This window comes from Eimeria maxima, genomic scaffold, assembly GCF_000499605.1.
Source record: "Eimeria maxima Weybridge genomic scaffold, Emw_scaff1032, whole genome shotgun sequence".
Classification (NCBI taxonomy): domain Eukaryota; phylum Apicomplexa; class Conoidasida; order Eucoccidiorida; family Eimeriidae; genus Eimeria; species Eimeria maxima.
The window spans coordinates 1-12,660 of record NW_013564082.1 but is presented as its reverse complement, the minus strand read 5'-3'; the positions used below and the strand labels follow the sequence as shown (position 1 = coordinate 12,660).

Sequence of the window (12,660 nt, the reverse complement as noted above, 5' to 3'; positions counted from 1 at the left end):
TATATATATATATATATATATATATATAGTTATAGGTAATATATATAGTTATAGTTATAGTTATAGTTATAGTTATAGTTATAGTTATAGTTATAGTTATATAGTTATATAGTCTGTCCGTTTTGTATCCCCCAGACAAATCATTTCCTCTTCTGTCTGGCCCCAGCACTGCTGTCGCCATACTATTTTACTCACTGAACAACCCTTGTTAGTTGGGGGACGAGTAAACAACGATGTACAAGTCAGCGGCAGGATAAAACAATAAGCAGCAGCATTGCTCTGATCGTTCATCGGGCACTGCCTTCAACATAGCTGGTAAGGGTTGATTGCACAGCAGTTGGGTTAACCCCCCACAACCAAAAGACCCATGTGCTGCTTGACAACCCTAGCCAGCAATTATTCCACCTTTCCCACTCGTATTAAATAACCATAGCGATACTTGTTTGCCAAGAACTGCAAAAACAGCGTCTCTAAATTCATAAAATTTGGCAGATGCCTCTAAGCTCCAAAATTTAGTTCGTACAGGCCATGTTGGCCTGTGCATCATTCAAAAAAGAAATCGTGGTTCAGCTTCCCTCTTTCCTGCGTTAAGGGCTTAAATGTATCCTTAATGGTTGGACAACCGAACTGGGCTTGACTGCCGCGGTGAAGGATGAATGCCCACATATGGAACTGTCAGGCCAGAAGCACATTAATCCGCAGGTGTGTTTCCTGTGGATTACCGTGCTTGTAGCATGACAGTATAAAAGGGGGGAGGTGTATTTCCTGCGTATTTGGACCAAAAATGTGTACTTGACGGATTTCTGAATAAACTGGGCGAAAAGGTTGCAACTCTATTGCTCCTTCCTTTTGGTGCGGGGGAGCATTCTGTATTCTTTGCCTCCCGCCTCAAATGTGGGCAAACTAGCACTCGCCCGCCGACTGTGCTGTTTCCGAAGGCCAAGTTGCGGAGGCCCTTGGTAAGCAGCATTCTCCTGCGCCCTCTGTTCGGCCACTTCTGGAGCGTTCGTCTTCGGGCGTGGGCCCGGATCCTCAGCGAAGAAACTTGAAACAGCTGAAGCCATTGCAGCTGGAGAGGGTGAAGGGGAAGGCAAGGCTTGCTTGTTTTCTTCTTGCAATTTCGAATAATCTAGCTTACGCGGTGGGGAACGCTTCTGAGGATGTGGTATGCTCACCATGGGTAGTCTCTCTGCTGGAGGTTCGGGGAATGGCTTGACCACAACAATATCTCCTCCCTTTTCTCGCAGTTCAAATGTTCCCTGGTGAGCTCCTCCAAATCGCTGTCTCAAAACATCCCAGTCCTCGTCGTCTGTATCGCTATCATCATGTTTTGGAGGGCCCAGAGTCTGCGATACTTCGCCATCAGTAGGCACGACTGCCTTCCACGGCGGGTCCCCTGGCAGCCGGTACACAGTCTGCGGGGGCGGAGCCGATGGGGAAGTAGACAGACCAGCCACGCCCATCCGCGGAGTAAACGCCTTTGGTGTCGTTGGAGCCGGGCTCTTCACGGCTGACAGCTCATCCTTGATCTCCTTCTTTCGAGTCGCCTGCAGTCTCTGAGGCGGAGAGTCCTCTCTGAGGTTCTGCAGCTCCTCAATGCGGCTCTTCCGATCAGGGTCTTCCCAACGCGTCGAATGTAAGAGCTCCTCCGGTATGTAAGCTTTTGGATCAACTGCAATGAAAGAAAAGAAGTAGCAGACAACCACTGGTCTCGAGGTTGAGGCACGCGATGGAGTCACAACGGATCCACAAAGTGCAGTCTCCTAAACAGCCCATACGAACTCTGAGCAGCGTCGGCAACGCTGTGCACTTTGGGCTGCCCTTACCAACTGCCCGTCGAGCAGCCTGGAGCCCCACATCCATTCCAAGGTCAAACAGCTGTTGCTGCTCCATTTGCTGCCTTGCGTGCATTGGGTCTTGTTGTTGGTAGCACGAAATGAACGCCTTCCTTGCCTGCACCTCCTCGATTTGATCGTTCACATGCTGTATGGCAGCTTCAACACCAGCAACGTATTTCCCCTGTCGCCGAGTGACCTGGCGGAGCACCCGCATCTGTTCAGCTGCAATACAAACAAAGCCCACCACAAGAAGGAGCTAACATAAGCAGCATTGAACTACCTACAGTTCTTGCGACGAGTAGCTCTACTCGGCATGCTAAAACAATGGAGATGAACAACTCCATATAATGAGGCCCACCAATGACACCGAGGTCATGTAGGATCAAATAGTGTTTAGCACGCAGGAACTCAATGTCAGTCAAGCACTGCTGCAGCCGAACAATCTGAGTGGAAAGAAGAGCCTTGCTGATGTACTCCTGTAGCAGCAACCACAATAGCAGCAGCAAAAGCAGGCTTGCTTCTAATTCGCATTCCCAACCTTGACAGAAGCGTGAAATCCTGAAGCACTTTGCTTGTCTGTCACGCAGTGATCTGCTGCATATGCCCGAGGTGTGCCACCAAACATCACTTGCCTGAGTACTCCTTGGCTCCCTGACAAGAAGTGGTAGCTCCTTTAGGGCCATGAAGAACTCATCCTTGAGGTTCACAAATCCCGAGTTCACCATCTGCTCCCCATCAGTGTTTACCCCCCACGACTGCAATGAAAGGCACTTGACGAATGCCTGAAAATGTCAGGGACTCACAAGATTTGCGATGGACTGCACAGCATGTATGCCAAACGATGCGTGAAGGACTTCTGCACCCCAGATCCTAGCGTATTCCCCCTAAGACCCAAGACAAACCTTGAAGTAAAGGATAACTGTGTCGTTCACCATCAGAGGCACGCGCTTGCGTTGCACTACTCCGTACTTGGCCTCTAGTGCACTCTGCATCTCAGCCGCCTCTTCGGCCTTTAAGGACTCATACCTGAAAACGCATTTGCTGCAGTGCTCACTCTTCAAAGCTACGAACCACCAGATGCAAGTATGTCAACCTTAGCTTCTGCCTCCACCACTGTGAGTGGCAGCAGCAACAAACAAATTCATTTATGTGGACTACAGATGAACAAGGGACAGGATCGTTTTTTGTAGGCGGCTTCCTTGAATTTCGAAGGCGGGCCTACTAACCAATCGAGCCAATAATGCACGTGAAATGTGCACCTATGAAGGAACTCGGCACGCGGATAACACGTTTTTCTTACCGGACGTAAATCATAGAAAGGACGATATAGTTCAGGAAACCAAAGAAGAATATGCACACAACCAGAGCGAACACCTGGAAGAGCCAACCGATGCTACGGCCCTGCTGAGGAATAGTTATAATTGAGTTGAAATTCCACTTCGACTGCGTCAGCATTACGCACGAGACTACGGCATTCGCAAAGGTCGAAAAGCCGTCGTATGATCCCCCCAATACGCAGTAGCCTGCAATCAGAAAGACATCGTATCAACGCCATATGACTCTACAACGAGACCTTATATGGCCGTTTGATCTTCTGTACCCGGCCCCCGTGTAACAATCTAATGGGTAGCCCGAGTGAATTGCGCTATCGGTCCTGTCTGCCGACGCCCTTGTTGTGCAGCCCGCAACGGCTCACCAATCAACGAGAATAAGAGGAAAGTACTAAAGAGAGTGCACAAAGTACACGCAGTCTGCACCTTTGCAGCATTCAGGTGCGACAGGAGCTTGCGGAGGCCTTGCATTCTTTCGGGTATTGCGGGGACCATGGTGATAAAACGGATCATAGCGATCACAAACAGCAGCCCAGCACATATTTTGCAAAACAAAAGGTAATTTGCAAGCGTCTCGATGTGTTCCTGGAGTCTTAAGAACCGCGGTAGGGATTCAGCAGTCGGTGGCGGCTGCGACCTAGTGGGCACTGCAATAATGCCACACACCAAACTCACCAGAAATGGGCACTGGAGACCGCCACCAGAAGTTGCGCTATCGGTTGCGCTGCTGGCTGCTGCCCGTTGAATTTTCTGGGCATTCTATGGTTGTTCTCAATCTATGCATGTGCGAAAATGTCACCTCAGCGGCCCCATAGACCTGGCCAACTGAGCTACAATGGAGTGCGTTACCCAAGAACTGCTTGAACAAAGCGGCAGAGGGAGATAGTGCCCCTCATTGACTTACTGCTAGCGCTGCCGGGAAGCCAGTGCCAGGGCTGGACTGGCCCTGGAACAAATTTCGGGATGTGTCCCGTGCTTCCGGTTACTGTTCCGCCTGCGATCGAACTTATTTCGTCCGTCCATCCGGGATCAAACGCTACGTTGTACATGCATAACAAGAAGAAACAACAGCAGGCGAACGCGAGCGCCAGCGGTAAGTCAAGGATAATGAGGTATAGAGGATATAGGCGCCTCTTCTGCACAGCCCGATACGACAGGACGAGGTATCCTAGCAAGCACACGAGGGCCAAAGGTATGAAAATCACTTCAGGCCTCACACCCGTCTCCAGAGGGTGGACATGCCAAGCCGGAACAACCGTCACCCCCAAGGAAGTTTTTAGCCCTCCTTGATCCATTGTTATAGCGACCTGCGAAAGCACGCATATGTGTCCTTTAACTGTATTTGCGGTGTTCAACCTCTGAACTTAGCATGCTCCCCATAGGTTTTATATCGGCCCATGCAAGCAGAATATGCGCCAAGCTCAAGCTTCTGGCAGTCAATTAAGTACCACATGCGCTTGCAGTCAGAGAGGCACTAGGATACCTCAACTGACCTTGTTAAGAGCAAATATGCTCGAGTCTCCGTTGTACGTCATCCACAGGACTTGCAACTCCAGAAGTTGCCAGTCGAGGAAGTTTTGGGAGCGCAGCTCCTCTATCTTGGTTCTCATTGACGTGCTGCCTACATATATTTCTTGAAAATCCTCTGCAGTCCAGTAAACGTCGGCTTGCCTACTGCTGTAATCACTGGCGTCCGAAAGGCGTCTAGAGGGAACAGATTTAGTTGGATGGACCTGACGGGGCAAGCTGTTCCTCCCCTTGTATGTGGCCGTCTGAATTCCCGACCCCTGTTTAGAACTCGTGAAGGTCTTCGGCGCATCCGAACCGGAAAAATATACCGGCACGGTGTACACGCGCTCGGCATTGGGATGAAAATTACCGCCTCCAAACGTGCCGCTCGTCCAATTTCGAAATGCCGCCGGCTTGCGGCGGACAGGATACAAATCAGCGACTGCACAGGAAGGGCAGCACGGCTCAAATAAGATGGGCAATGGAAGGCGCTGCACAAGTAGCCCCAGGCAAAGTAAGAGCATCACTGCACGGACAGAGGATGAACAAGGCACCTCCGCAATACCAAATGACAAGAGCAGATGCGCTAGGTTATTGCATTATGGGGAGGCCTGTGGTAGGCTTGGCGGTGGCTAACTGCGACTTGAGCTCACGGCTTTCAAACGTCTGGCATTCCAAGTCGATCCTCTTGAGGAGTAAAAGAGCTCCAGGATTTGCAAGGGGAATTGCGTTCGTGGTAGAGGGGGAGTTGAAGGCTGCATTAAGTATTTGACCAGCCAACACTTGCTCCAACCAATCGTAAACCCCCGACAGGGACGTCACACTGGTGATTTGCAACAGACGCCGGACGCCCTGTAGCACGCCATGGAAGTACACAGTACACATACGAAGAAAAAAAGGTGGATTAGGTGTAACCATGCACCTCTTGCTAGGCGAGAACACAGAAACGGCAAACCAGCGGCACCCACGATGATGTCAGCGGACACGCAAAGCTTCTATGATAAATACTCACCTCGGGCTGCTTAGCAGGGAAGGCGGTAGAGGTTGTGCCACATTCCGGGCGAGATAACATCCACACAGGGGGAGTGCTCACATTAGCGTCTCGGGACATGAAGGGGTCTGTCGTACTGAAAGGCTGCAAAGCCTGTTCGACCGCTTTGGTCAATTCGCGATTTACGCGGGGTGTATCACAAAGGAAGCAAATGCCCAGGGAGAATAAGACAATAAACGGAATGAAAAACGCTGCCAACTTCCTGTACTCAATAGCCGCTGTGTCTTCTGCCTCAGACACGTTAACTTTGCATTCTTCGTTGTCCTGCTCTTCGCGCATAATTGCGGCTGCTTCGTCCTTACCAAGTCTCGCCCTCACCTGCAGTTCCTGAGGAACGCAACACATAATGTAGGGAGCATCACGATGCAAACGTGTAGTGCATACTCGCTAGCGCAACAGCACTGCGTGCTCACTCGCCGAAACATGCGTTAACTGCACATATTCAGCCTCAAATACTCAAAATGAGTAGTGCGTCCTTACATGGACTCACCACTCATGGCCTACGCGGCCTTTTTCCGGTAATCAATTTCATACCTCGTCAATTCGGCTTTCATCCTTAGGGCCTGGAGTGCAGAAAAATAAATTATTCTCCATCCATTCGCGTGTTCGATGAACTATATCAGATCCTGCAGAGAAAAACGGACCGACACAAAAAAAGCTGGGAAACTCGTTCACCCCATTTCCCCCCTAAAAAAGAACAGCTGCAAGTCTTCTACCAGCATATATGCTGTTTCTTGAAATTCCATTTGGAGAAGCAAAACACTCATCCTCCCTTGGAGCATTTTTCATGCCATTTTTGAGACTTCAGGGCCACAAGGAAGGTTTAAGGCTTGCCCAGATTCTCCCTTTCGCCTGCTCTGACTTTCTTGACGACCGCACTGAGCGACTGGATGTTGATTGCGACCACCATGGGGACAAAGACGGCCCAAACCACCAGTAACCCGATGGCGGCGACGATGAATGCGACTGGAGGCATCGACTTGATGAAAGGGGCCCCAAAACTCAAGCACACCGTGTAAAATACAGAAGATCCGAAGTTCCGAAACTGTGGGACGCGAGGGCCTGTCAAGCAGCCGAATCGCCCACCACAACACAACAAAGCAAGGGATTTTGATGGCCACAACCTTTAGAAAATGCCGAATCCCTCAGATGACACTCCAATCCCTGCTCAGTTGTTAGCAACCACCTGAGAAGGTCCAGGTAGCCTGTACATATATGCACTTTTGTTGTCACTCTGATCCTCTGCAACTGCCAACAGTAGTAGGGCTACCAGTGGTGATATATTGGAAAAAGGGTTGCCCACCCAGCAGAATGTAGTTGCAGGTTGAAGCTCCGAGGAGCAGCAAAACTGTAACCGCAATAATTCCTCCGAATTCGTTGACGAACACGGCGGTGCTCTTTTCTAGCACCAGGAAGAATATACTAGCCCCAGAGAGAGCATGCAGAAGCCGCAAGACGAAAGCCCAACCGCTGACGATATGAACGACCCCCAGCATCCCCTCCACAACTAGAAAGCCAAAACATGCACATCACAATGACTCTGAAGGTGTTCGGGGGCTGCTGCAATAACAGGATTCATGCAGCATGTGACGTCTTTGCATTTTCACTTGCTCAAAGCGATTTGCAAAGGGTGTATGGCGCTTCTTCCCATGAAACACGGCGGCAGACTTCCACATTCCCCACCTTCGAGAGCTTCCACTAAGGAGGAGCTAAAATCCGACTTGGTTATGATATGGCTCAGAATGCAGCAGGACAAAAAGAGCGTTCCCCCCAACAAACTCATTAGGGCTATAAACGTGCAAGGCCAGCGCTCTTCCAAATAGCGGTGAAGTGGGCTCCGATCATCTTCAAATCTGTACAAGCTAGAGAACAGTATAATGCATCAACTTTAATGGCAAACAGCCATATAGTACATAATACGGTACATACTTGCTGCGCAAGCATTGCTTGCTCTGCCTAAACGGTAATGTCTGCGTCTTACAATGCTGTTTGTTCACCTGACCCACGCACGCAGGACCCTATTCCTCCTGGCACGTATGACTGAGTTGGATCAGTAGACTAGTTCGGTTAAGCATGCAGTTGGTTCTTTCTAAGTGGGAATAGGGTGAGAGTAGGTCAGGGCAGCGGCTCATAAGGCCAGATTGAGCGAGGGCGTGTAGAACAAACAGATGGACACACCGTCGAGTTTTCCTGATAAGCTTGAAGGCGAGCCATTCCACGATGCAGTAGCATATGGCCGCCACCAGAAAGAGGAGAGAAAAAGCAAAGGCAAACGCTCTTCCCGAGACAAGAACCGACACAACTTTCACTTCTGCCGTCACTAGACCTGACGCGTTTTGCTTGAAGTAGACTTTCGCAGCTGCAGACACAACAAAAGTGTCTTTCAAAGGCTCGCACTGTACGCCTGATGAAGCCTACTGCGACACGCATTAAAAATGTGGGAAGTGTCATTTAGGCCTTATCACTTTAAGCCTAAATACCCCGGCAGTTCAACAGCCCCCCTCTTCTACACGCACAGCATTCGTTGCCGTTGCCGTCTCGTCCGCGTATTGTCAGCGTTGCCGCCGTCGTAAGCGGGCCCCACCAGCCTTCATTACCGAGGGCTTCGATGACACTTGTGGCATCCACTGCATATGTCCCTCCCAACATTTGTCCAAAGTCAATCGTCTTCTCCTCAGCAGCTGCTCAGCCACCACAACGACACGAACTCGAACCGGTAGAATCTAAATTCAGTAGGCCGTTCACAACGCTTTCCGCCCCTGCCTTCCCCCAAACGTGCTGTCCCGTGAAGCATGTGTTACTTTTCAGGTGTTCGCTAGCCTCTCCATTAAGCGGCCACTGCTTGTCCGTTTTCATCCTCACCGTCAAAGTTGAGCCTCTTGTACACAACTTTCGCCGTGTTGGAGTTTTCGTTTTCTGCAAGACTGCCTTTGACCAGATGGAGTGTAGCGAGCTGCACTACTAAGGCCCCCCCCAAGCTACCAGTAAAGAGAGTGGGTGCCAGTACTTTAAGAAGCCAGGCCTCCACATCTGCCCAGGTGGTGATTGCACCTGCGGCAATTGTGAAGCCAGTTGTTTCTGGGCGGACGGATGCGCTGATGCGAATATTACGCAGCTCTATGGCTCGTGAAAAGCTCGACACGCTTCGCCAGCCTCCGGTGTACGAGCTGAGGAAAAAGCTTTCCCCTTCTTTGAACGGCGTACTGGTCAGATGCGTCCTCACAGTCGAAGTCAGCTCATGGCGCAAAGGAACGGCATAGTAGAAAATTCCGGCAGCTATTGAACTCCCTCCTATAAGAAGAAGAAGCAGTAACCAGTTCAGAAACGAGTGGTTGCGCTCAAACGGCAAGTTCGTGTTCTCGGATAGCCCGACCTGCACATAGCCGCTTGACGGAGTCGTTCCCTCGCTGCATTCTGAAGAAGCCCCACGGGAACCGGAAGACGCCGAGCGCACTGAGGCCACCATTGTGAGTGGAGATCCGTCCAAGCTGTCCTACGGCCCTTCGTCTTGGTCTTTGAAAGGCCTCATGGAATATTTAAAGAGTGGATACAGAAGCGCACTTGGCGGCATAGCATGATATGAACCAAGTAACAGGGCAACGCTTCTTAAGATAGTCTCATGAACCCTTTGTAAAAACATCAGAAGACGCAGGCCTTACAGCTTGCCAAAGCGCATGCACGTGAGGCACCTCCGACGAGTGTCTGGTAAAAATGGTCAGAAAGGTGCACCTGACAGTCGGGGGAAGAGCGTACAGCCAATGGAAAGCAGGATAAAAGAGCAAGAGATCAATTGATGACATGATAAGGTCAAAAACAGAAAAGACAAATTGGGCGGTGACGAACCGCTGCTGTGGCTGTTCACGCCACCCATGAGCAACTGCAACAATGTCTGAGGTGACGGCTGTGCACACCCGCATCAGAAAAGCAGCCATAGCACAACCGAAATGGTAACATTAGGAAGTATATTCTGCAGAAACCGATTCACTTAGGCTTTATTAGATTCAAACTAGATGAATACCTGTAGATATACTTGTGAGGCCGTACGCCGCAGAACTGGGGCCAGGCACCCACCCTCGCGGACATTGATAGTTAACCCTATGCGAATAAATAGACGGTCAGAAATTATTTCGGTTGAAACATAATAATTCAATTATTCTGCATTATGAGAAGACGCGCTGTCGAGGTCTTAAGGAGAAATTCACAGACAGCGGTCAGGCGCCCACTGTTGCTGTGCTCAACGGCCACCGCTTGAGGACCGCTGGGCGGCCGGCTCACCGAAGACTGGCAAGCGAATTGAATGCAGTGGGTGTCACCAGTGTTCGTTTTAAGTCTATTTTGAGTATTGTTTTGCCATATTAAGAAGGTTTTTAAAGATTGAACTTGTGTTGCTTTTCATACACTAGCGAAGAACAGCAAAACCTTCGAGCTTGCCACGATCTTCAGCGAGACAACCGCCAAGGCTCACTTCGGTTAAGCCAGCGGAAGGAGCTGTCTGTTTGAAGTCCGCTTTCGTTACTTCTTCTTAATACTTGCTTTTTAAAAGACTCTTCATCTCACACATTCTATAAATGTATCTTTCCGCCCCATTATTTACTTGGTAAATAGCGGCCATCTCGAGGGTGTCGCCTGCGGCGAGTCACCTGACAGTAGAGAGGCTTTAACCTATCTGCACACTTCAGCAGTGGTTTGTTATCAACCTGTATATTTTTCTTTATTCGCCTTTTCAGCGCAAACACAGCGATTAAGGGGGCATAAGCCCCCACCAGGCCTTATCGAAGGTGGGCATTGTCAACTCAATTCTCATCTGCAAGCCAACCCGCAAGGGACTACAAAGTTTGATCTTCTTCCTCGCCTTTTCCAAACAGTAACTCAATGAACATGGAGACTAACTCCTTTTTGGCCATGAGACCTGGGCCCTTCCGGAGCTGTTCAGGAGACCGTGAAAGCGCAGTTGACTCTGTGGACTCACCCATCGTCCGCTGGGAGATGCTCCCGGCGCACATTTGGAACAGGAGTCGAATGATAAACAGAAATGGCCAGAGTTCCTGTCAGACAGAGCCCCTTCGAGGAATCCGCGCCCATGCCACCATGCGCAGTCACATCCCTGTTTCTCCGAGAAACAACGCCGATGCAGCGCCACCGGCTACAGCAGAATCAACACGAACGACAGCAGCAGAAGTAGGCGTAGCTCTCAGAGAAAGCAATCAAGGCATGGAGAATGGCATTCTTGAATCAGGAGGGGCGACGCCAGACTTTCCTTCCAGCGAAGTCATAGGCTCTGAGCTTGAGGGAGACGGCAGCGACAGCATTACCAGTAGCTGCGATGGAACAGAGGCAGATTTTGAAAGTATTGAAGGTGGCGAAGTGAACTGTTTTTCTCCATTTCAAGAGGGTGGAGATTGGGTGCTGGAAGGCGCCTCCCCGCGTACTGGTAACTGTGACGGTGCGGCGTGTATACGCTGCGCAGGTGCAAGTGTCGAGGCCGAGTTGTTCTTTGGGGCAGATGTGATAGACTTGGGAGCGAACCAAGGGATATGCTGCTCCTCTGACAGCGAAAGCGACGATAGCAGGGATAGCGCCTGCAGCACTCAGAGCGAAGGCGATGCGGTTGAAGGGGCGACGAAAGCGGAAGCAGAAACCAAAGAGCCGGAAGGAGGTGCGGAGGATAGAGGGACGACAGTGGAGAGCGAGGAGCACAAGCAGCAGCTACAGGGAGCGGTGGACGACATGTGGCACCCCGTGTGCCCTGTGCACGGATTAGACGGTATCGGAGCCTTCCGGCTTAAGGTAGATTTAGAGAGCAGCGACGCAGACGGCTGGACTGATGTAGGAGGCGGGCAGTTCCCGTCGGGGGAAACAGAAGCCTGTACTTGCTTAAACGAGCCTTTCTGGCAGGGAGGCCAGCAACTACAGCAGCCAAGTCAGCTACAGGCCAAGTCTACAGAGCAGCATACAAAATCTAAAACTGATGATGCGCTCACAGGGGACACCGGACTTGTGCTGCCTGACAGGGGAATTCTTCCAACAGGGAGTGCTGGGCCGACTGCATCAAGGGAAGAAATCGTCGAGGCACAGCCGGTTAGCAGCAACAGTTGCAGCAGCAGCAACAGCTATGGAAACAGAAGCTACAGCGTGTCTGTAACCCCTGAGGCGTCCGAAGGCTCTCTCTCGCCCGCCAATACCCAAGGGAAGGCAGACATTCCCGTTGGTGGGCGGCTGCAGGACATCATGGCCAGCCTTGAAGCGCAGCAGTGGCGGTACACGCGCCCTCACGCACTCGCCGCCACTGCTGCGCTTCGAAGCGCCAGTCTTGAAGCAGCAGTGGACAATACATCGGGGCAACGCCGATATTATTGGGAAAACACAAAAACAAAAGGACAACTCAGAGGAAGTCTAGGCTAATTGATAAAGTGCGCAGCAATCAGCCGACATCTAACTCATAATGAGTGCTTACATCCAGTACGTGTAGTGCCCAGTGAACTCACTCCCGATGTAACGAAGTGTGTAGTCACGTAATATATGCGTGTTTGATAATAATTGCCCTCTTTTCAGTGTAAACATCAGTCGGGGTCAGGGCCATTGGCAATTTGGCTGGGGACCCGTTGCGCCATTCATCTATTTATCAATGTGGCTTGCCCAAAGGCGTCCAGTTACGCAAAGCACCGCCGCCCTGCCTGCAAGGAGGGGCAAAAGCTATGCATGGGAGTTTACGTTCATATGTATCTGTGTAGACATTACGCATGTGTGGAAGTCATCAGTATAAACACACAAATGCATGCGTTCGCGTGCATGTTGCATGCTTGCTTGCTATTCACATACGCATAAATTATTTGCGGAAACGCATGTCTAAGTTTAGACAAACACGTGCCAATGGATTACTATACCCCATCCCGACGCCATCATTATATATATATATATATATATATATATA

General features: G+C 50.5%; 2 protein-coding genes across 2 annotated transcripts; one reads left to right on the top strand and one right to left on the bottom strand.

Annotated features, from left to right (window-relative positions):
- Positions 1-833: 833 nt before the first annotated feature.
- On the bottom strand, positions 834-9,195 carry EMWEY_00047520 (hypothetical protein, conserved; the record flags this gene model as incomplete). The annotated part of the gene is made up of 17 exons (XM_013479287.1): positions 834-1,672; positions 1,827-2,060; positions 2,197-2,314; positions 2,495-2,620; positions 2,741-2,864; positions 3,139-3,361; positions 3,535-3,816; positions 4,074-4,476; positions 4,663-5,120; positions 5,332-5,530; positions 5,691-6,056; positions 6,264-6,355; positions 6,609-6,791; positions 7,033-7,199; positions 7,908-8,088; positions 8,246-8,410; positions 8,592-9,195. The coding sequence occupies 17 exons, from the start codon at positions 9,193-9,195 to the stop codon at positions 834-836; spliced, it is 4,764 nt and encodes a 1,587-aa protein (XP_013334741.1).
- A 1,412-nt stretch (positions 9,196-10,607) lies between these two features.
- EMWEY_00047510 (hypothetical protein, conserved) lies at positions 10,608-12,131 on the top strand (the record flags this gene model as incomplete). Its single annotated transcript, XM_013479286.1, has 1 exon — positions 10,608-12,131. The coding sequence occupies one exon, from the start codon at positions 10,608-10,610 to the stop codon at positions 12,129-12,131; it is 1,524 nt and encodes a 507-aa protein (XP_013334740.1).
- Positions 12,132-12,660: the final 529 nt, after the last annotated feature.